The sequence below is a fragment of the Xenia sp. Carnegie-2017 genome, unplaced genomic scaffold, assembly GCF_021976095.1.
Source record: "Xenia sp. Carnegie-2017 unplaced genomic scaffold, XeniaSp_v1 HiC_scaffold_22, whole genome shotgun sequence".
Lineage (NCBI taxonomy): Eukaryota > Metazoa > Cnidaria > Anthozoa > Malacalcyonacea > Xeniidae > Xenia > Xenia sp. Carnegie-2017.
In genome coordinates, this window is record NW_025813485.1 from 2,423,406 (window position 1) to 2,446,001 (window position 22,596).

A 22,596-nucleotide genomic window follows, 5' to 3' on the forward strand; every position below is an offset into this window, starting at 1 on the left:
AATTACCTGAATGATCATGTTACGGGAAAATAAGGTATCTGAACATCCATCGAAACATTTCATATTTTGGTAATTTCCACATTTGAGAGAATCCAATTTTTTTGTTGTTGCAATTCTCAGTTCTGTGTGTAGCTATTTTATGGGTGGAATGGTAAATAAAATGATGCTTTCATGGAAGGGTACATTCTATTTATAAGCATTCCACAAAATTCTACAAATCCATCGTACATTTGCGGGTTTATAGAATATGGTAGTCATAAATCGTTTCGTTGCAAAAAAAGAGTTAATTTTCTTAACATTTCTCAGGTTAAGCTTGACGACATGAAAAAGGAAGCCGCATTAAGGCAAAGTTCTTCGACTGTTTCTTCCACGATAATCAACAGCTTCCCCACGTTAATCTAGAAATATGGTCAGTTTTCCTTTTTGTACTTTTTATAAATCCTAGAAACTGCAACTCTGACACAGACTGAATAAATCTTGCTTGCAAAATTTGCTGCTTCTCATTATTAGCTTTTTTTGAAGTAGCAAGTTGTGGTTCAATGACAGTGATAAAAGCTTGAAGCCAGTCGTAAAGATTTATTAATCTCCCACATTCTAAATGAAGCTTGAAGACTACACAAATATCAGGTAGTGTGTCTTGAATACAGTCTGCTTCAATTTCACAGCAAGAGCAATTGAAATAATAATGCGGGTCGTTTAAAGCTGTTTGAATAGCCACACGAGGACAGCCTCTAAGACGTTGCTTCACAATGTTTACGTCATCGTAATAGAAAATTTCATGTAATACTTTGGTACTAGGACAGGAAAGGTGCTCTTTGAACATCTTATCCAAACTACATATCGCTAATTCCCTAAACTTTTCAAACGGCGTCTCCTTGCGTTTATAAACGGCAATTTTTAGTTTCTCTTTTAATTCAAATCTATCTTTTACGTTGCTAGTCAGTTTGGAACTACGGTCGTCTGTAAAATTGACTGCAACTTCAGATAGTTCTTCAAAATCATTCAGCAAACCTTGAAGAGAGGTCACATAGTTTGAAAAATTATCAAAAACTTCCCCACTATTTGCACTAGCTGAAGAAAGCTGTTCTATACATTCTTCAAGTAGCGAGATTAGGTTGTCTTTGGAAATAAAAGACGCTATCTTCAATGCTCGCTGATAGAGATCCAACTCCCAAACATTTGTTTTCAGACAGTGTTCATAAACATCGCGACACTTCTTTCCCAATGGAAAACCAGGTAGTTTTAAAACTAAAGCACTAAGGCATCGAAGAACGGGGAAGAAGTGTGCATGATAGGATTTAAATTCTTGTAACTTTTCACATAGGATTTCAACAGCAAACTCGTCATTTATGAGCAATTTACGAAGATCTTCACCGCTTTGCCTTTCAGCATAATTTCTAAACGAAGGTAACTTTCGAATGATTTCCAGTTGCTGATGAGAGAATTCACGTATTGTGTCATAATTCGAGCTGGAACACAAGACACTTAGTACGTTTTCATAGAAATGATCCATCATACAGAACTTAAGACCAAATATGAAATTCTTCAATGAAAAATCATGGAAAAGAAAATGTTCATATAGGAATTGAAAGACTTGTGGACCAAGCTTAAATGGGATATCATCTGTCAAAATGATGCGGTTGATAGCTTCAAGAAGATATGTAATAGATGGCTGAGCATGAAACTTTTCAATACACAAACATGAAGTAATTGAATAAGGCAATAATTTGTGGACAATATCAGGTAAAGTGGAAATTCCAAACAGCAAAATAATTGGGAAATCGTCAATATGAAGATTACATATGGTGATGAAATCTTGCAAAGCACTAGGCTGAAAACATTCAAAATCTTCAAAAATAAAAATGACTGGTCGCTTTTCATCACCACTCTCCATTAGTTGATACCATTCACTGAAAGTACTTAAAGTAGGATTTCCTTTCCTCGAATTCAAATTCAAATTCAAACCATCAGGAGTAGATTTGGAGATTTGCCCATTATCACATACCATGATTTGAATTATGGCCTCTTTCAAAATCATCTTTAAATTAGGACAGCTTTTTGAACACAAACGGGATATATAAGGTGTGATTTTTAACAAAGTACGATGTAATTGTGAGAAAATGTCATCATGATCTGGAAGATTTACTCCTGTAATGAACACACCAGTAGGAATTTCTCTCTTCACACCATTTTTCTAAACCAGAAAAAAATCTTCATGAGGAAAGTCGACATTAATAACACATACATGGAAAACATGAGGCCAGCGCATACACCTGCCATTGCACATTAAATTTCGTTGGAAAAAGCCAACATTAAAGAGAGCTGATTGCATGCAAGTACTTGATGCTATGCTGAAATTGTTTTTTGTTCACTCATTGTAAAAACAATAGATTTCTAAAGAAATCAATAACAAGAATTTTCTAAAATTTATGTAGCATGACTAAAACTAGCGGGCTTGTTATGCTAATGGTGCTGATTTAGCTACAGCATGCTTGAAAACTTGATCATACAACCAAAACCATATTATACTATTTTCGAAAAAGCAGATCCAGCATAATGCAAAATGTATTAAACCTAGTCACTTTTAAAATTCAAAATACTTTCACCTTTGTTATGAATTTTCAATGAATAAAATCATATCAATGAAGCTGCTTGTTTCGAAATGATTACAAATTAAAGAATAAGCAATTATAATTTCTTAATTCTGCATATTGCAATGAACGAAATAATTAATATTAAATATGGACAAACCTTAAAATTATGGAACTTGTTCCCAACAATAAATTCCATAATACTAGCAAACACATCTTCATTAAGGCTGGTATGTAATAAATTAACTTGATCGTCGACAATACACCAAGTTTTTTGAAATATCTCATGTCTAAGTTGGCAGTGTTCTTTTGATTCACCTGTAAGGCGATAGAGCTTCTCTTCGTTTATACGCTGCCGTATTTTTTTGGGTCGGATCACAAAGCATCCTTTGGAAACTGAGGTGGTGGAAGAATTAACTGCCGACATTACCTGATTCAAAATACCTATTTTAAAAAACCTTATACATGTACTTCTAACTTCTGTGAATATAGCAAAATGCTCAAAGTCAAAAAACGTTGAGGAGTAGTGAGGAACTTCATGTAACATTTACAAACAGCTTGACCAAGGCAGTGACCAAGATTCGTTCGGCAAGGCAGCTTGTGTCGTCATAAACACCTGGTAAAACAGTTTTTGGTTTCTCCCTGGCGTAGTGAGAGTTTGTTTACTCCTGCAATGTAAATACTTGGCGTTTACCTACATTAAATAACTAAAAATGTACAATAGATTTCCCAACATATAAATAATCCTAATTAATTATCTGAAAATAGCATAGCATCATTAGCATGTCATACTTACGTTTTACATCTCTACAAGTGTTTATAAAAACTCAACAATTAGTATTCCTCTAATCCGACAGGTGAACAGCTTAAAGTGATAACAATCCTTTTCCAATCTCAGGGGAAACGTCTATTGACTTGAAAAACAAAGCGGGCACTACACTCTGTACTGTACCGTTTTAGTAAACTTAGTACCTTAATTAAACACTATAGTGGCTATACGTACAGAAAGTTAAATTAATGATTCTTTGTTCGTGGTCTTGAGAGAGCTACTTCAACGAATATCTTTGTGATGTTGGTTGGTATGTATTCAATTATGTTAAGTTTGAGCGCCAGATTAATAAAAATTAAAAACTCACGCATGCATAAAATTATTTGCAACAGGTTTATAAGTGACGTCCATTCCTTACCTCCTCTAACTCGACGAAGAAAGAAGAAGTGCGGAAATGGCAGGTGGTAACAAGACGTCGAAGAGGACACTTCATGGAGTAAGGTCAAGATCCTCACGAGCTGGTCTGCAGTTTCCTGTTGGTAGAATTCATCGTTTTTTAAGAAAAGGTGAGCCCGGAATGGACAATTATATCAAGTGAAGTTAGTGGTACGCCATCTTTGAGAACTTTAAAAGCACCATTCAAGCGAGAAATTTTGTTTAGGAAATTACGCAGAAAGAATTGGAGGGGGTGCCCCGGTATATCTTGCAGCCGTCCTAGAATATCTCACAGCCGAGATCCTTGAACTGGCAGGAAATGCTGCTCGTGATAATCGGAAAACTCGTATCATTCCCAGACATATCCAACTTGCAATTCGAAATGATGAAGAACTAAACTCTCTTCTTGCTAACGTTACGCTAGCTCAAGGTGGTGTTTTGCCAAATATTCAAGCGGCATTATTGCCTAAAAAGACTCAACAAAAAGCTCATTCCTCTTCACAAGAATACTAAAGAGCTAGTTACAAATCAAAGAAATTGAAGAAAGATTTATGTCCATTCTATTTACAAGACATCAAATGTCCATATATCATGTTGTTGTTTATCATATTGCTATCTCAAATAGTATATGAAATATATTTCTACACATTCATACAAATCTTGTTCTTATTTGCTATACAAAACGTTCACATCCCCTCAGGGACATTGTAGTACAACATACAAGGGGTTAAATTATCACAGTTATCACAATACATCTTATTTTTGATACACCTTATCAGTATTAAATTTATATTAGATGAAATGCACATTTCAAATCACAGGCAAGAAACTTGGTTTAACAACGTTTATACATCCTTGGGAATCAAATACTCCTGAATCATGCTAATTCCAAATAACTTCCATCCCAAGTTTCCGAACCAGAACTGAGTTTCATATGGTGCACATGCGCCATAGTTATCTTTTGACACGTGCCTTATGCATGCAAAGTGCTTATTGAATTTAATGTTGACTTTCCCAGCTGGATGAAAAGTTATAGAATCACGAGAGTTACGCTTTCCGTGCTTCTAGACCTATACCATAAGAGTGAACATCAGATAAATGCCATCACATTCACAGTCAATTACTATACTTTAGTTGACCTAAATATGACTTCATGGAAAATGTCCATCAGATCAGGCTGAATCATGTCCAGATCAGATGTCACTACGGGTAATGCACTTAATTGTTGCTTCCTGATGAGTGACGAAGCACGAGTAATATTTTTTACTTCTGTATTGTAATCATCATTTTGTTTGAGTTAATCGCGTGTACGTGTCGAAAGCATGGATAAGGTGTGTTGCATCATGTTTTCTAATATTATGAAGCTTGTTTTAAAAGGAGCTTCTTACAACTGAAATTTGAATGCTTATTTGTTTATTATTTAGAATAGCATAGAGATGGAATTAGATAGTACGCAAGATAAACCTGAAATTCAGTCTTCCGTTGATCCGTGGGAGCTACCAGAATTTACCCAGACGGCCACTCCGTGGCGAGGTAAATACATTGATAAAATTAAAGCGTTCAAACAATGGAAAAATATGCCAAACGTAAGCTGTGATAAACTAACCTCATGTAATCAATGTTATGTTTCTAGAGCTATCCGTCAAAAGAAAATTGAAACGTGTTACTATCGGTATTGGAAAATTTTCCTCACTAACTGGCCTCATATATCTATTCATATGTTCGTTAACACTTCTCAGCTCAGCATTTCGATTGCTTGGTGGAAAAACTGCTGGAGAGGTGTTCTCCTCAGATAGTTTGCTTGTTAATCCATTAGCTGGCTTAGTTGTTGGTATTCTGGTGACTGTTGTGTTTCAAAGCTCTTCGACAACCACTTCAATTGTTGTGGCAATGGTTTCATCTGAAAGTAAGTTAAAATACACAAAAGTCTGTTTAATAGCTTCAAGGGCAAACGTTTAGTTTTGCCGATAGCCATTATAATTTGTAAGCGGTAACTCATGTGTTTATACCATCTCTACCTAAATGTCAAGACAAGACTCAATTACAAATGCAGTATGATTCAATAGAATCAATTTTGTGCTAAACACTATTTTTATACCGATTTTTTACATGAGTAAATAGGTTACTTTTACGAGATTTAACATCTATATTTTTCATAAGTGTCATTTTACTCAACATGTGGGAAGATCAAAGGGTCCTTTTATGGGTGAAATTGATATTGTTCTTTAGTTCAAAATAACAAATGCAAGCAATTACTATAAAACATAAGATAAATTATTCCGTTTTCCTTTGAAAATGATAAGCAAATTTCATGAGCAATTTTTGATTTCAGAATTGCAAAAAATCATCACAATATTGGATAATAAACTTTCCGTTTCTCATATTCAAATGTTCTGCAGTTTTATCTTTCACAAGTCAACAACATCATCATGACTAATGATAGCACATTTTGCAGTAAACTACACTTGATAAAGACAAAAAGGAAAAATTCACTTTCTTCCAGTAATGTGATACATATTAAATGTATATGTATAATATTATGCACTAAGTTGAACAGTCGTAAAACATCCAGGAAATGGCAAGCTAATAATAGAATTATTGTCATTAAAACTATTGCTGGTGATCATTTAAAATGAAATTATACAATTGCTGTAAGTAAACAGAGATTGAGGAAATCAAAGTATCTAACATATTTCAATTTTCATTTGCAACAGTTTTCCATAATTATTCTTTTTATATTTAGTACTGACTGTTGAGCATGCAATTCCAATAGTGATGGGTGCAAATATTGGAACATCTGTTACAAACATATTAGTATCACTTGGCCATGCTGGTGAAAGGGATCAGTTTCGTCGAGCATTTGCTGGTGCTACAATACATGACGTTTTTAATTGGCTGTGTGTTTTGATTCTTCTGCCTTGTGAAGTTGTTTTTGGATATTTGTATCATTTAACAAAATTAATGACAAAAAAATCGGGACTAAGTGGAGATGAAGAAAGAAAGTTTGAGTTGTTTAAGAGAATCACAAAGCCATTTACAAATTTGATCATTCAAATCGACAACAATGTTCTTGAACAGTTGGCAAAAGGTGAACTGGAAACAGATAAAAGTCTCATCCGAAGTTGTAAAGATGTCTTAAATAGTAATAGCACCACAAACAAAACCACCACTCTCACTGATCAAAAAATGAAGCCATGTATATTTATTTTTCATGATACCGGTCTTTCTGATACAATTGTCGGCATAATTCTACTGTGCATCTCTTTATTTATACTATGTACGTGCTTATTGGGTATTGTAAAAATTTTACACTCCTTATTAAGTGGTCATTTAGCGCAGGTTGTGAAACGGACAATAAACGCAGATTTTCCTGGATTCTTCAAACATCTGACAGGGTATTTTGCAATACTTGTTGGAGCTGGAATGACAATTTTGCTACAGTCTAGTTCTGTGTTTACATCAACCTTAACACCACTGGTTGGCGTTGGAATTGTTACAATTGACAGAATTTATCCACTAACACTTGGTGCCAACGTAGGAACTACTGGCACAGCTATCCTTGCTGCTCTTGCTTCAACTGAAAACTTCGACTCTGCCATTCAAATAGCGTTATGTCACTTATTCTTTAATTTGAGCGGAATTTTGATTTTTTACCCCATCTCATTTATGCGTAAGATTCCAATAAAACTTGCAAAAAAGCTAGGGAACATTACCTCCAAATACCGCTGGTTTGCTGTATTGTATTTACTTGTATGTTTTTTCCTGTTCCCAGCAGCAATGTTTGGACTATCTATTGCAGGATTGCAAGTTATGCTAGCTGTTCTACTACCGCTGATCGCACTGCTTCTGTTTGTAATTGTGCTGAATGTGATGCAAGTCAAATGTGTTGAAAGACTCCCCAGTTTGCTTCAAACTTGGGAATGGGTTCCATGTTGCTTTCGGTCTTTAAAGCCATATGACAGGAAGATAGAAAACTTTTTGAGATTTTGTAGAACATGTTGCCATTGCATAAACGTCAACAACAGAAATAATCCCAGCATTGAACACTCATCTGCTATTTAATTAAAGGGAAAGTTTCACTCTCTTTGTATGTGCAATTTGAATATCGAGAACTGTTATGACAATGTGCAGTTACAGAAACTGCCACGGACATTGTGAAGCGATTATAAAATATATATTACCCTTATTAGAATGTGTCTATTTTCATATATAAACATATATAATGCACGTATAGATCTGAGATAGCAGAGTTTATATAAATACGAAATTTGTTGAAATCAACAATGATATATTTAACGTCTCATTAATATATACAACTTTTTCAGTTTTTCTATTGATGATGGCGAGATAAAAAATATGACGAATTTTCACCTGCGCTCGTATTGTGTTTGAAAAGCAATAATTTAGTATTCCAAGATAAAGCACACTATAGAATAGTTCAATTGAAAATAAGATAATGGGAATTTACCCAAATTCACCAGTAATCGCAGCAATGAAAACTGATGGGAATATATTTGTTCACAACAATTGTACTTATATTGCTTATTTTATCGTTCTTGAATAATGCATAACATCATACGGCATCTTTAGAAACAAATTTTTTTCAATCTCGGCTACATTTTAATAAAAACACCTGGTTCCTATACTTAGACGTGGGGAAGTAATACCTGCATACAAGCAGATAGATGCACCTGCTCACTCTACTTTACACACGGCGTTCCTTAAAGATAAACGGTATCTTTTCACCATCGTCAAACACAATTCATCTAATTTGATACATACATCATGTCCTTAAAGATGGCTAAATCAGCTTGAATTTTACTCAGTTTTTACCGATATCTCAAGCTTGTTTATTGAAAGCGCTCATCAAAAAGTATAAAGGTAGCTAAAGAATTTTTTTAATGTATATGTAGCTAAGGTTTTTCTAACAGCTGAGAAAATGAGAATGTATTATAAAAAAATGAAACCATAATTACATTATGTTTCTATTGTCGACGACAAAAAAGTGCTTCCAACTACAAATATTTCATAGTTGTTCTACAGCAAAAAATAAAAATATTTTTTGATCTTATAATTTTTAAAAAGAACATTAGATTAAACTCTAGTCAAAGCAAATTTCATATCAACACGATTACAATGAGCTGGATGTAACTAACTTGGAATACTTTTTAGCTAATACACAAATATTGGTTTATGTTTAATCAGTATGTTTCTTTATTCAAACTATTTTAGCCACAGGATCGTACATCATCATACATGTTCATTTTTAATCAAGCAGTTGTTATTGCATGTCAATGTTGCACATTAGCTATAAAGAGAATATTATATATGTATATAATTATTTGTACTGTTTGTTTATGTATGTACTTCTTTCTGTATGTATATGAATTGACACTCTTACTACTTGCAATCTGGTTGAAATGTTTTGACAAACCCGAAGTATTAGATTCTGTCGTTTTGAATACGCTTTAACTATAAATATAAGAAGTGTCGTTCACAAGGGCGTCGCTAAGAAACAAAATAAATCATCACAGTTTGTGTTAAAATAATATCAGAAGAGAATGCAGAAGACAACATTTCCTAAATATCTCTAAAATATTAATTTAACCTCGTAATAAAATCATAAATGCAGGACAAACAACTAAAAATTTTTTTACAAACGTCTTGGTGACATTTTCACGTTTTAACAAAAGTTTTACTAATATTTTCACGTTTTGACAAAAGTTTTAGTGACATTTTCACGTCTTCACAGTTCCTTAAGTTTAGAGTAAGTTTTTTTTTGCTATAATAATGATGTAGCAATAAAAAATTTTAATTCGGTGTCTTAACGCTTTGTTTTTAGCAAGTAATTGTATATTTTTCATTTGTCGGAAAAATAAGAAAAACTAGCCTTTGTTATTCAAAAAAACCATTTGTTCAATTGTTATTCATTCTCTAGAAATGAGTCAATTGAATGTCACTAATCAAACCTTTCGAATTAAAGAATCTACTGACGAAGTGAATTCTGATGACGCTACTTGGATTCTAACCAGTGCTTTCATCATCTTTACAATGCAATCTGGGTTTGGTCTTTTAGAATCAGGCTTAGTTTCGCAAAAGAATGAGGCAAACATCATGGTTAAAAACGCAGTTGATGTCATAATAGGAGGGCTGGCATATTGGATATTTGGTTTTGCTTTCAGTTTTGGTGATGATAATAAATCAAATTTCTTCACCGGAGTTGGAATGTTTTTTACTGAATCTCATAACGACAGACACTTGGGGCACATATACTCTAGATATTTCTTTCAGCTATCATTCGCAACTACTGCTACTACAATTGTCTCAGGGGCAATGGCAGAAAGAACATACTTAAAGGCTTACATTGCATTTGCATTCTTCAATACACTCACTTATTGTTTTCCCGCTCATTGGATATGGTCAGAAAATGGATGGCTCAACAAATTAGGTAAGTTCGTGTTTGGATTTTTGTTGCCTTTTGGGTAAAGTTTCAAACTTTTTTGAAATACAAGAACTGTTTGTGATAAAGAATCACGAAAATAGAAACCTTAGGAGCTAACAAAACAAATACTGAATGCTATACTCAGTATTCGCTTATTGCATTTCTTAATTTAACACTGCATGTGCTAAAAAATTGTTAAGGGTTTGCTCTGTTTTTATTCAGCATTAATTTTTTCGAGATTATTCTTTGTGATATTCTCCATGTTGGTTGTTTCTAAGTATTTTACAAATGCATAGATTTGTTGAAATACGTACAAAACATAGCAATTGCTGGCCTATAGATGAAAAATAAAAAAATCTTGAAAAAATTTGTTCTTTCGTGGACCTCAAAATGTTGTCGTTTTATGTTCCTAAACCACTTGCTTTAGTTAATAAATTATTGTGATTTTCAACTCAAATCCTTTTCAAACATTACTAAAAATATACTAATTACATTTTAGTCTATCGTTATTGTCCAAAATATAAGAGTTGTTCTTCATTAGAACGTTATTGTATGACAATGAAAGTTCCTATTATGAAGAATTGTTGCAATTAGTTGATTATTCTAAGTATAGTTGAGAATAGAAGATAAAAGCACTTATGGCAGTGATTACCTATTTTCAATAAATCAACAGTTTCAAAGTCTCTATGGTGACTCACTTGCTGAACAGAAACTTTTTCTTTGTTTTTACAAATCGGGAAATCGTGGACAATCATGCACTCAAGAGATTTTTTCAAGTGATTCAAATTTCAAAATCCTTTTGAATATTGTTTGGAAGCTGTTTTTTTGTCGTTTAAATACATTTAACCATATTTAGCTACAGATTTTAAAATTTGCATTCAAAATATGGACAGGTGCAGTTGACATTGCTGGAAGTAGCGCCGTTCACGTTGTTGGTGGAATCAGTGGATTAGTGGCAACCATATTTCTAAAACCACGCACAGGACGCTTCAAAAAAGATTCAAACAAAACTGATTTTCAAATGGCATCTCCCACAAATGTTTTATTAGGAACGTTCATGTTGTGGTGGGGATGGCTTGGCTTTAATTGTGGCAGTACTTTTGGTATTAGTGGTGAAAAATGGAAACTTGCAGCAAGGTAGTCAGCTTTCTTTTGAACCTCGATACTTTTCAAAATCATTGGATTATAAGATTTAAATTTGGAGCTTTTATCATAAGTTATGTCTAAGTTGTTAATTGTATGAGAGGTTGATTTCTACTGAAGGAAATTCACTCATATAATCAGAACAGCAGCGTTGTGAGCCCCAAGTTTGGTCCTGTTTTGCAGATATTCTGTTTTCACTTTCTTCAAAAACAATAGAATTCTAAAGAAATGAATGATGATAATGGCTTTACTGAATTTACATAGCATGAGCAATAGTTTTGGCTGCCTTAACCTGCTTATGATCCTGTATATGTCTATCGTATGCCATTTTTAAATTTAAAACTAACAAGAAATGCAAAATGTTTATACTTTAAGGAATTCAAAAATACATTTAGTAAAACATCAAGTATTTATTTCAAACTTTTTTCTTAAAATAGGTCGGCTGTTTGTACGATCAATGGCTCAGTCGGCGGAGGTGTTATAGGAATGATTTACAGGTAGAACATAACGATACAGAAGCCTTCTTTATAAACTTATGTATGTTGATTGTTGAAATTTCTAAATTGAAGTATTTATGGCTTAATTTACGTCTTGATGGGTTCAAATTTACAAACATTTGCATTTTTAGGGGAGAGGCCGGGGAGGATCTTAACAAGATCACGCGTTCACTAATTCAAGCTTTAGTATTAATAGCATATATCTATCAACTGTAATACAGCATAACAATTTATTTCATGCAAGTCCAACTAATGGCTAGAAAAGGCTGTTGCAAATTATTTAATTTATATTTAATCTTTTTAGCTATATATTTTACAAGAATAAGTTAAATATACCAATATTTGTGACCGGACTTTTGGGAGGACTTGTTGGAATAACAGGTAAACAAAGCTGGAAATGTTAAATTAGATATTTCATCGTAGATCTTTCAATTTTCAAGTTTTTCGGAATAATACAATAATAACTATTATAACATATTATCATAGTGGTTTATTATAGATCATTATATATACCTAATAAACCTGGACTATTCTTATCAGATTAAGATTAATCATTAAAGAGAGATGAAATATGATCTAAACAAAAATTATTGATATTTCTACTAACAAAAATTAAAATTTCCAGCCATCTGTGCAGTCACTAGACCAAGTTTTGCACTCATTATGGGCATGATTGGTGGTTTAACAGCGTGTATTAGTTGTAACATACTTGAACGACTCCATATTGACGATCCAGTTGGTTGTGTTCCTGTGCATGTTTGCGCTGGATACTGGAGTTTGATTGCTGTTCCATTTTTCTTGGAGCAAGACAAATCTGGAAACTTTTCGTCACACTTATTTGAGGAATCGTACGGAAGATGGAAGCTGCTTGGTGTCCAGGTTCTGATGATAATTTCATCAACATTATGGTCAGCATTTATAACTTTAATAATTCTTGTTACCATCAACTACATTTCTCCAATAAGAATGAGTCTAGAAGATGAGTTAAAAGGCTCCGATATTTGTGAACACGACATATTAATGTCTGACATGTTTGAAACAAGAAGACCTCACTCGGCATTTGGCTCCAGAAAAGTTCAAAGTGCTTGGACTACTAAAACGCATGTACTGAACACAAACCAAAGTGTCAGAGAAGATGATTTTATGAGCCAAGTAATCGATGCTGACGAAAATTCAAGTGATCTAAAAGAGAGATGCAAAAAATCTGTCTCACGTAGCTTACATAAAGTAACCGAGAATGATAAAAATTTTCGAGGGCAAAGTAATGTTGGATACAACATAAACTGACACTTGACGAAATATTTATATAGCTACATGGAAAAGAATGAACCGTAATACTCATGGTTTTAATGTAAAATGTGTATAATATCATTTAGAAACAAACATTTTGATCAATATATAATAGCTATCTGTTGTTTGTGGTATAATTTTAGATTGTTCAGGAAGTTAAAGTTTTTGGCGTTTTGGATCTTATCAAATTTTCAGACACCAAAAAAACCTTTTTTGTTGTTGTTGCAAGAAATTTTTTCTCCATCTGAATTTGTTTTTGTAATTAATTTATGTCAAAATGTTCTTACCTGCAAAACCTCACTTTTACAAGCATTGAGTCTGTACTCAGTTATTCTTTGCTTGCTCAAGTCAAGTGTATATTAAGTGTATATTACAAACATTTACAACCTCTTTTGAATGCATGTGTATATGACAATTTGTTCAAATGATGTTTAAAATCTCATAATGAAAACATATAAAGAAGATCTGTTTGACTTAATAAATTCTATAACCGATCAATATGTAGAAAAAATGTGTATTTTTATATGATGATGTGTTTATGATCACCAAAAATGCTCCTCAGCTGTTACGGAAAAAGATAAAGTTCATCCCACAAAAAATGGATGATTTCCTCACAAATTTAATGATGAAATACAGAAATTGTCGATAATTGATCATTTAGTGGAGGAAACTTGAAAGATTCTTGAAACCAAATAGAAACCAAATCTATTGAGAACGAGCCTTCATACCTCAAAAAGTCATGCAAACAAAAGAAAAAATATCATTCTTGTCAGTTGTCACTGCAAATATAAGCTGGCTAATAAATTTTCTTTCTGACTTAGTATATTTGAGTTTGTTAGCTAGTTTAAACAATGATTTGAATAAGTAAAACCTGTGTTAAACGGTAACACTAGGGAATTTTCCGTGTGACCGCTTAAGACAGGCTTCAGCCGATGAAGAAAACGAGGAAGAAAATGCCAGAGCTTAAACTTTCAAAAAAGTGACTGCGTCCGCTTAACAGAGATGAACGTTCAATATAGGTAACTGTTCTATCGTATATATATTATGAATTTTTCATGACATAACCGCGTATCGAAAGATTACAGCTTAATAAATTTTCGGTTGTGTTTACTAAATTAACACTAATTGCAAGCCAAAATTATGTAGACATGTCGTTTCGTTTGTATGGTCTTTATTAGAAAGTTTTTCTTTTGATGATAGCTACCGAAAATAAAAAAGATAAGAATTTTTCATCTCATCTTGAAATTTGATGAAATAAAACTAATAATTTTGTAATCAAAGTTATAAAGTAAAAAAAGTCTTCTGAAAATAAGATAAGCTGAATTTGGCATAATTTCTAGGAAACACAGCGATCTAAATTGGAGGGGGCTTGCTTGATACCGCTTGCAATCATTATTATCACAAATTAAAATTTTTGGCAATAATCTCCCGCTAGCTTTTTCATACCAACGTTTTAGCAAAAAAGCACCTGTTCTACATACTGGGACGAGGAAGCAGTACGTGCAAAGGAGGCAAATAGAAACACCTGCTCTGTGGCGGATCAAAGGTAAGTAAGAATAGTCACAAGGTTAAATAGTTGGAATGTTATTAACCAAAAAGAATGATAGCACAACGCTATAACCAACAACTACAAAAAATAACGACCTTATCTAACAACATTTGAGAAATTAACCTTCCACTCCTCTTCCTTTTAACGAGACAAGTCTACTGAAAAGCAGAGAGTCTTATACGCTACAAGTCCCCGGCTTGTGACCGGTATAGCAGAGTTAAAAGGTGAAAGGTTTATCATAGATTAATCAACTGAACATTCCTGCTCATTTTTGTTTGGAAGCATGTTGAACAGCTCATATGGACAAAGCTCGAATTCCATATTAAATATCAGTAACATAATCCGGTGTTAATGTTAGACAATACATCATTGCACTTCAGTGAAAGCATCCCGCTTTCCACTGGAAAAGAATGAATCTAACATCGATGTTAAACATAGATTGTTACAAGCATCCCGCTTGCCGATATGTATAAGTATAAAATAGTATGCTTGTAACAATCTATGTTTAACATCGATATTAGATTCATTCTTTTCCAGTGGAAAGGGGGATGCTTTCACTGAAAGGCAATAATGTATTGTCTAACATTAACACCAGATTATGTTACTGATATTTAATTCGAGCTTTCCATATGAACTGTTCAACATGCTTCTAAACAAAATGAGCAGAATGTTCAGTTGATCTATGATAAACCTTTCACTTTAACTCTGCTACCTGTCACAAGCCGGGACTTGTAGCGTATAAACTCTGCTTTAAGTAGACTTGTCTCGGGAAGAGGTGAAGGTTAATTTCTCAAATGTTGTTAGATAAGGTCGTTATTGTTTGTAGTTGTTGGTTATAGCGTTGTGCTATCATTCTTTTTGGTTAAGTAAGAATACATTAAAAAAATTATATCTAAAATTCAAATTCATAATTTGTTAAAATTTTTTGCTTCAAAATATACTTTAGAAATTTTCAACAAGCAGAAATATTGCTATGGTATTTTGAATTTAAAATTAGGAATTGTATAATGTATTCTGACTTTGAATTCTACACACCACCTGCTCAATATCCTTTATGCACGGTGTTTCAAACACTTTTCATTCATCTGGATACGCTGCTACATAAATCATATCAAGTAAATGGTTTGAACCCGGGAGTATCGTTACATGTTTGTGAATGTAGATCGTCCAGGCTGGTATAGTCCTGAGAAGGACTGTTTTTGTTGTTGTTGACTGACGTTTCGCAACCTTAGCGGTAGTCATCTTCAGAGTCAAATGAGGATTAAACGTCAGGTTAGCCGTATTTTTATCTGGTTCTTACGTCATTGTATTGTGTGTACAGGAAATGTGTATTGTCATTGTGAATTAGTGTGAAGTGAAATATTTTTATTTTTAGTTGTGATGTGTGATTTAGGTGTGATGTTTTTAGTTGTAATGTGTGGGTATCAATTGTGTATTGTCATTGTGAATTAGTGTGAAATGTAATGTTTTTAGTTGATCGTGTGTTTGTATTGTGAATAAGTCGTTTGTAAGGTGCCGGTAATTGCTGTGATCTGTTCAGGGTGGTTTGTTCCAAGTTGGTATGCCAACTTTCTAATGTAAGCCGTTGTCTATAGTCAGTACTGTAAGTAATGCATTTTGCCGAGTCCCAGTCAATGTTGTGCTTTGTGATTCGGTGATGTTCGGCATTGTGATTAGTTTTGTCTTGTTTCCTAGTAGCTCGTTTGTGTTCAGTAAGTCTTATGTTTAAGTTCCTGTCAGTTTCCCAGGTATAGGAGGCGTGGCAGTCGGAGCAGTTTATTTTGTAAACTGCACCTTGTCATTCGTTGGGTTGTTCTTTGTCCTTTATGTTCGTTAGTACTTGTCGTAACGTTGTGATTGGTTTATGTGCGACACGTATGTTGTATGGTCGTAAGATACGCGAGATAGTCTCAGACGTACCTTTGATGTAAGGTATCGTTGCTGAGTTGTTCGTTTCGTTGGGTTCGTTGGGTTTGTAAGTGTTGCGTTTGATAAAGTCAGAGTTATAGTTGTTTTGTCAAAACACGTTTGAGATAGTTGTTTTCGTTGTGTAGAGCGTCCGGTGAATCACATATGATTTGTGAACGTCTTGTTAATGTTCTGATTGTCGTGGCTTTGTGTGATGTAGGGTTGTAAGATAATTGGTCTAGTAGTCGGTCAGTATGTGTTGGCTTGCGATAAACTGTTGTTCGTAGTTTTGATTGTCATGTTTTACCAAACAGTCGAGAAAAGGAAGAGTTCCGTTTTCTTCGACATCTTTGGTAAATTGTATGTGGCTGTTCTGTTTGTTGATGTGAGTGTGAAAGTCATCAAATCTCGTCTGCATGTAGTGCTGTGATTGTGTAGTGCATGTAGTGCCACTACATGCAGACGAGTTTGATGACTTTCACTCTCACATCAACAAACAGAACAGCCACATACAATTTACCAAAGATGTCGAAGAAAACGGAACTCTTCCTTTTCTCGACTGTTTGGTAAAACATGACAATCATAAACTACGAACAGCAGTTTATCGCAAGCCAACACATACTGACCGACTACTAGACCAATCATCTTACAACCCTACATCACACAAAGCCACCACAATCAGAACATTAACAAGACTTGCACAAATCATATGTGATTCACCGGACGCTCTACACAACAAAAACAACTATCTCAAACGTGTTTTTGACAAAAACAACTATAACTCTGACTTACAGTACTGACTATAGACAACGGCTTACATTAGAAAGTTGGTATACCAACTTGGAACAAAACCCCCTGAACAGATCACAGCAATTACCGGCACCTTACAAACGACTTATTCACAATACAAACAAACGATCAACTAAAAACATTACATTTCACACTAATTCACAATGACAATACACAATTGATACCCACACATTACAACTAAAAACATCACACCTAAATCACACATCACAACTAAAAATAAAAATATTTCACTTCACACTAATTCACAATGACAATACACATTTCCTGTACACAATACAATGACGTAAGAACCAGATAACACATACGGCTAACCTGACGTTTACTCCTCATTTGACTCTGAAGATGACTACCGCTAAGGTTGTCGAAACGTCAGTCAACAACAACAAAAACAGTCCTTCTCAGGACTATACCAACCTGGACGATCGACATTTACAAACATGTAATACCGTTCAAAATGGATAAATCAGCGTGACTTTTCCTTAATTTTTTAGAAATCTCAAGCTTGTTTATTGAATGTTCTCGTCTAGTCAAAAGGTAAAAATTGAAATTCTATATTTTTAAATGTATCAAAAAGGTTTTCTTAACACCTGTGGAAAACGAGACAATATTTTAAGAAATTAATACTTTAAAGACATGTTTACGTTGCTGCAAAACCATTGTTGACAAGAAGTTTTTCCATTTGCAGATATTTGATATCTATGATTGTACTTTTTTTTTTGGCAAAATTGAAAATATTTTTTGATGCTGTATGATTTTTAAAAAGAACAGTAGCTTTAATTCTAGTCAAAGCAACTTTCATGTCGAGACGATTACGTTGAGCTGGAATGAATTTTTTCCATTATATTTTCATATTATCACTAAAACTAATTTGGAATACTTTTTAATACACATGTTCATTCATGTATAGCAATTTTTTATTTTTTTGTAGCTAATTTAGCGTCAGGATCTTACCTGTTATATACATTCATTTCTAATCAAGCAATAATTGTCTTTCTCGCACATCATAGCTCTAAATAACAAGATAACAATGTATATTTGCAATTTAGATAACATTTTGCTACAGACAAAATGTGTTAAACAAAATATTACCACGAGATTGCTTTCGTTATTCATTCACACGTTCACTGCTAAGAAGCAAAATAAATCATCACATTAGTGTTAAAAAAATATCAGAACAGAATGCAGTTGAAAATTACTTGTAGCTATGGAAACGCGCTTTGCTTTTAGGAATTATTGCATACTTTTCACTTGTATGAACAATAGGTACATGATAATAACTTGAATTATGACAAAAAACCATTTATTCAATTGTCATTCATTTGCTAGAAATGAGTCAATTGAATGTCACTAATCAAACCTTTGGAATTAAAGAATCTATTGACGAAGTGAATTCTGATGACGCTACTTGGATTCTAACCAGTGCTTTCATCATCTTTACGATGCAATCCGGGTTTGGTCTTTTAGAATCAGGCTCAGTTTCGCAAAAGAATGAGGCAAATATTATGGTTAAAAACGCAGTTGATGTCATAATAGGAGGGCTGGCATATTGGATATTTGGTTTTGCTTTCAGTTTTGGTGATGAAAATAAATCAAATTTCTTCACCGGAATTGGAAAGTTTTTTACTGAATCTCAAAACAACAGACACCTGGGGCACATATACTCTAGATATTTCTTTCAGCTATCATTTGCAACTACTGCTACTACAATTGTCTCAGGGGCAATGGCAGAAAGAACATACTTAAAGGCTTACATTGCGTTTGCATTCTTCAATACACTCACTTATTGTTTTCCCGCTCATTGGATATGGTCAAAAAATGGATGGCTCAACAAATTAGGTAAGTTTGTGTTTAAATTTTGTTGCCTTTGGGGTAAAATATCTATCTCAAATACAAATACTTTGTGATAGAATAATGAAAATTTCATTGGAAGCTAGCAAAACTATATCAATGGAGGTCATTCTAATAGCAGTATACTTCTCATTGGTGCTGCCAGCAACAAGTTTGTCATGCAAAATAAATCCTTGTGAAAACAATAGATTTTAAAGAAATAAATAATCAATTCAATTTATATGGCAAAACCAAAGTTGCAAACTGGTGACGAAATACTGTTACTTATTAATAAAATATTGTTTTATAGTTCGCAAATGGTGAATGGCAAAAGTAATAAGTTAATAGTTCTTGAAAGAACTGATTTAAGAATTATTAACTTATTACTTTTGCCATTCTATGATATTGCGATCTTTAAAACGATTTTCAGATTTGTCACCACGACAAAGTCTCTATTTTATGAATAAAATATTGTGTTACAAAGTTGTTGTGTTTCGCTATGTTATTATTCAACATTTATTTTTTCCAAAAATCATTTTCTCTGCGTTATATTAAGTACTAAATATTTTTTTACAATAATTGTGAATAGTAAGTTTTCTCATTTTATCAAATACATTATTTTATACATATAAGAAAGTTCTTTTACACAATTTCAGGTCACAAACACTATCGTGCTTTTATGATTGATCGTAATTGTGCAAAAATTGAAAGATCTATATCCTCCTCAATTCTATCTCAATGTACGACAGTACAAAATTCAGTTATAAAGAATCGCTTCAATTAATCAGTTATTTTATATATCTATAGATGTTTGAGGTTATTAGATGAGAGCAATGATAACAACAATGATTAGCTACCAATTTTCAGTAAAACGTAAAGACTATAATAAACAGTTTCAAAATCTTTGCGATGGCCGACGTGATAAAAGTAACTTCATGTGCAGCCATCATCTTTACTTTTAAATTCTCATAAATCACATGAACCACAGACCAAGTAACTTTTGAATTCTCGTAAATCACATGTGCAAAAGAACAAGTTGCTTTCTCTTTCTCACTCGATTCAAAATCCTTTTAGCTATTGTTTGGAAGCTGTTTTTCTGTCGTTTAAATACGTGTCACCATATTTAGCTACAGATTTTAACATTTGCATTCAAAATATGGACAGGTGCAGTTGACATTGCTGGAAGTAGCGCCGTTCACGTTGTTGGGGGAATCAGTGGATTAGTGGCAACCATATTTCTAAAACCACGCACAGGACGCTTCATGAAAGGTTCAAAGAAGAAAAGTTTTCAAATGGCATCTCCCACAAATGTTTTATTAGGAACATTTATGTTGTGGTGGGGATGGCTTGGTTTTAACTGCGGCAGTACTTTTGGTATTAGTGGTGAAAAATGGAAACTTGCAGCAAGGTAGTCAGCTTTCTTTTGAGCCTCGACACTTCAAAATCATAAAAGTGTAAGATGTAAATTTGGAGTTTTTATCGTAAATTATGTCTAAGTTGTTAATTGTATGTCGATCTCCACTGAAAAATATTCATTTATATAAACAATAAAATAGTTTTGTAATGAAATGATCGCAGAGTGATAATGATATGAATTTTGCAAAGAAAGATTAAAATTTGAGGTCTGACTACAATAAGATATTATGCGTTGCGAGAGTATTTTGAAGTATCAGTTCATCCTAAGCCATTTATAAATTTGAAAATGACAGTAAATGTAAGACTTTTTAATATTTTTTATTAGAATTCAAAAATAGATTTAAAAAATTCAAAGCATCCATTTCAAATTTGTCTCTTGAAATAGGTCTGCCGTGTGTACGATCAATGCCTCAGTTGGAGGAGGAGTTATAGGAATGATTTACAGGTATAGAATATAACGATATTGAAGCCTTGTTTATAAACTTATGTATATGGATGATTTTTTAGTTTTGAAATGTTTATAGTTTTTGAAAAAACACTAAAAATTAAACTTCATTAAAAATAGCACCGACTAGTTGTAATACAGCATAACAATTTGTTTTAAGCAAGGCCAACTAATGGCTACAAAAGGCTGATGCAAATTATTTAATTAATATTTAATCTTTTTAGCTATATCTTTTACAAGAATAAATTCAAAATACCAATATTTGTGTCCGGATTGTTGGGAGGGCTTGTTGGAGTAACAGGTAAACCAAGATAGAAATGTTGAATTTAACTAAATTGTAATGAAGTCCAATAAAAAGTTATAACTGTTATGTTAGAGACGTCAGAACTAACTGCAAAAACAAAGCTTAGAAAGAGAAATAAGTCTATGATCCAAAACAAAAATTATAGATATTTCTACTCACAAAAATTAAAATTTCCAGCCATCTGTGCAGTCACTAGACCAAGTTTTGCACTCATTATTGGCCTGATTGGTGGTTTAACAGCGTGTGTTAGTTGTAACATACTTGAACGACTCCATATTGACGATCCAGTTAGTTGTGTTCCAGTTCATTTTTGCTCAGGATCCTGGAGCTTGATTGCTGTTCCATTTTTCTTGGAGCAAGATAAATCTGGAAACTTTTCGTCACACTTATTTGAGGAATCCTACGGAAGATGGAAGCTGCTTGGTGTTCAGGCTCTGATGATAATTGCATCGACATTATGGTCAGCATTTATGACAATAATAATTCTTGTTACCATCAACTACATTTATCCAATAAGAATGAGTCTAGAAGATGAGTTAAAAGGTTCCGATCTTTGTGAGCACGGCATAATGGGGTCTGGGATTCATAACAGCCATCATTCGGCATTTGGCAGCAAAAACGATCACAGTGCTTTGACGATGAACACGATCATACCTAACTCAATACAAATACTTGAAGAAGATGATTTTATGACCAAAGTAATCAATGCTGAGTCTGACGATAATTCAAACGACTTAAAGGAGAGATGTAACAAATCTGTCTCACAAAAAAAAGCTGAGAATGATATCAATTTTCATGGAAAAAGTAATGTTGAACATCATCAAGTAACACTCAATGAGATAATTATACATTTGAAGGAGTAAAATATATTTACTCATGATTTTAATGATATTTGATAGCATTTAGAGACAAAAGTATTAATCAGTAATCAGTAATATAAGAGCTGTTTATGTTTAATCAGCTGGTTTCTTTATTCAAACTATTTTAGCCACAGGATCGTACATCGTCATACTTCTTCATTTTTAATCAAGCAGTTGTTATTGCATGTCAATGTTGCACGTTAGCTATAAAGAGAATATGTATGTATATAATTATTTGTACTGTTAGTTTATGTATGTACTTCTTTCTGTATACAGACTGTATATGAATTGACACTTACTACTTGCAATC

The 22,596-nt window shown here is 33.3% G+C and overlaps 4 protein-coding genes and 1 long non-coding RNA gene across 7 annotated transcripts; 3 read left to right on the forward strand and 2 right to left on the reverse strand.

Annotated features, from left to right (window-relative positions):
* Positions 1-10: 10 nt before the first annotated feature.
* Positions 11-3,101, reverse strand: LOC124447579 (origin recognition complex subunit 3-like). The gene is made up of 2 exons (XM_046998558.1): positions 2,752-3,101; positions 11-2,194 (listed from the first exon to the last, which is right to left on the reverse strand). The coding sequence occupies exons 1-2, from the start codon at positions 3,016-3,018 to the stop codon at positions 377-379; spliced, it is 2,085 nt and encodes a 694-aa protein (XP_046854514.1). The 5' UTR covers positions 3,019-3,101; the 3' UTR covers positions 11-376.
* Positions 3,102-4,825: 1,724 nt separating this feature from the next.
* Positions 4,826-8,327, forward strand: LOC124445817 (sodium-dependent phosphate transport protein 2B-like). 3 transcript variants are annotated; one of them, XM_046996594.1, is made up of 4 exons: positions 4,826-5,126; positions 5,220-5,328; positions 5,429-5,701; positions 6,539-8,327. In XM_046996594.1, the coding sequence occupies exons 1-4, from the start codon at positions 5,118-5,120 to the stop codon at positions 7,855-7,857; spliced, it is 1,710 nt and encodes a 569-aa protein (XP_046852550.1). In that variant the 5' UTR covers positions 4,826-5,117; the 3' UTR covers positions 7,858-8,327. The 3 variants fall into 3 exon arrangements, with proteins under 3 accessions (XP_046852550.1, XP_046852549.1, XP_046852551.1); XM_046996593.1 differs by having other exon boundaries at positions 4,826-5,004; XM_046996595.1 differs by having other exon boundaries at positions 5,032-5,126; positions 5,225-5,328.
* Positions 8,328-8,457: 130 nt separating this feature from the next.
* LOC124445819 (putative ammonium transporter 3) lies at positions 8,458-13,665 on the forward strand. The gene is made up of 6 exons (XM_046996597.1): positions 8,458-8,676; positions 9,734-10,243; positions 11,131-11,374; positions 11,818-11,877; positions 12,182-12,258; positions 12,503-13,665. The coding sequence occupies exons 2-6, from the start codon at positions 9,736-9,738 to the stop codon at positions 13,162-13,164; spliced, it is 1,551 nt and encodes a 516-aa protein (XP_046852553.1). The 5' UTR covers positions 8,458-8,676; positions 9,734-9,735; the 3' UTR covers positions 13,165-13,665.
* On the reverse strand, positions 12,053-15,897 carry LOC124445821. The gene is made up of 2 exons (XR_006948259.1): positions 15,755-15,897; positions 12,053-13,059 (listed from the first exon to the last, which is right to left on the reverse strand). It is a non-coding gene; the product is annotated as an uncharacterized LOC124445821 (long non-coding RNA).
* LOC124445818 (putative ammonium transporter 3) lies at positions 14,657-22,594 on the forward strand. The gene is made up of 7 exons (XM_046996596.1): positions 14,657-14,713; positions 17,926-17,968; positions 18,761-19,270; positions 20,426-20,669; positions 21,063-21,122; positions 21,347-21,423; positions 21,604-22,594. Exons 3-7 carry the CDS (start codon positions 18,763-18,765, stop codon positions 22,287-22,289), a joined length of 1,575 nt encoding a protein of 524 aa, XP_046852552.1. The 5' UTR covers positions 14,657-14,713; positions 17,926-17,968; positions 18,761-18,762; the 3' UTR covers positions 22,290-22,594.
* The last annotated feature ends 2 nt before the right edge of the window (positions 22,595-22,596 follow it).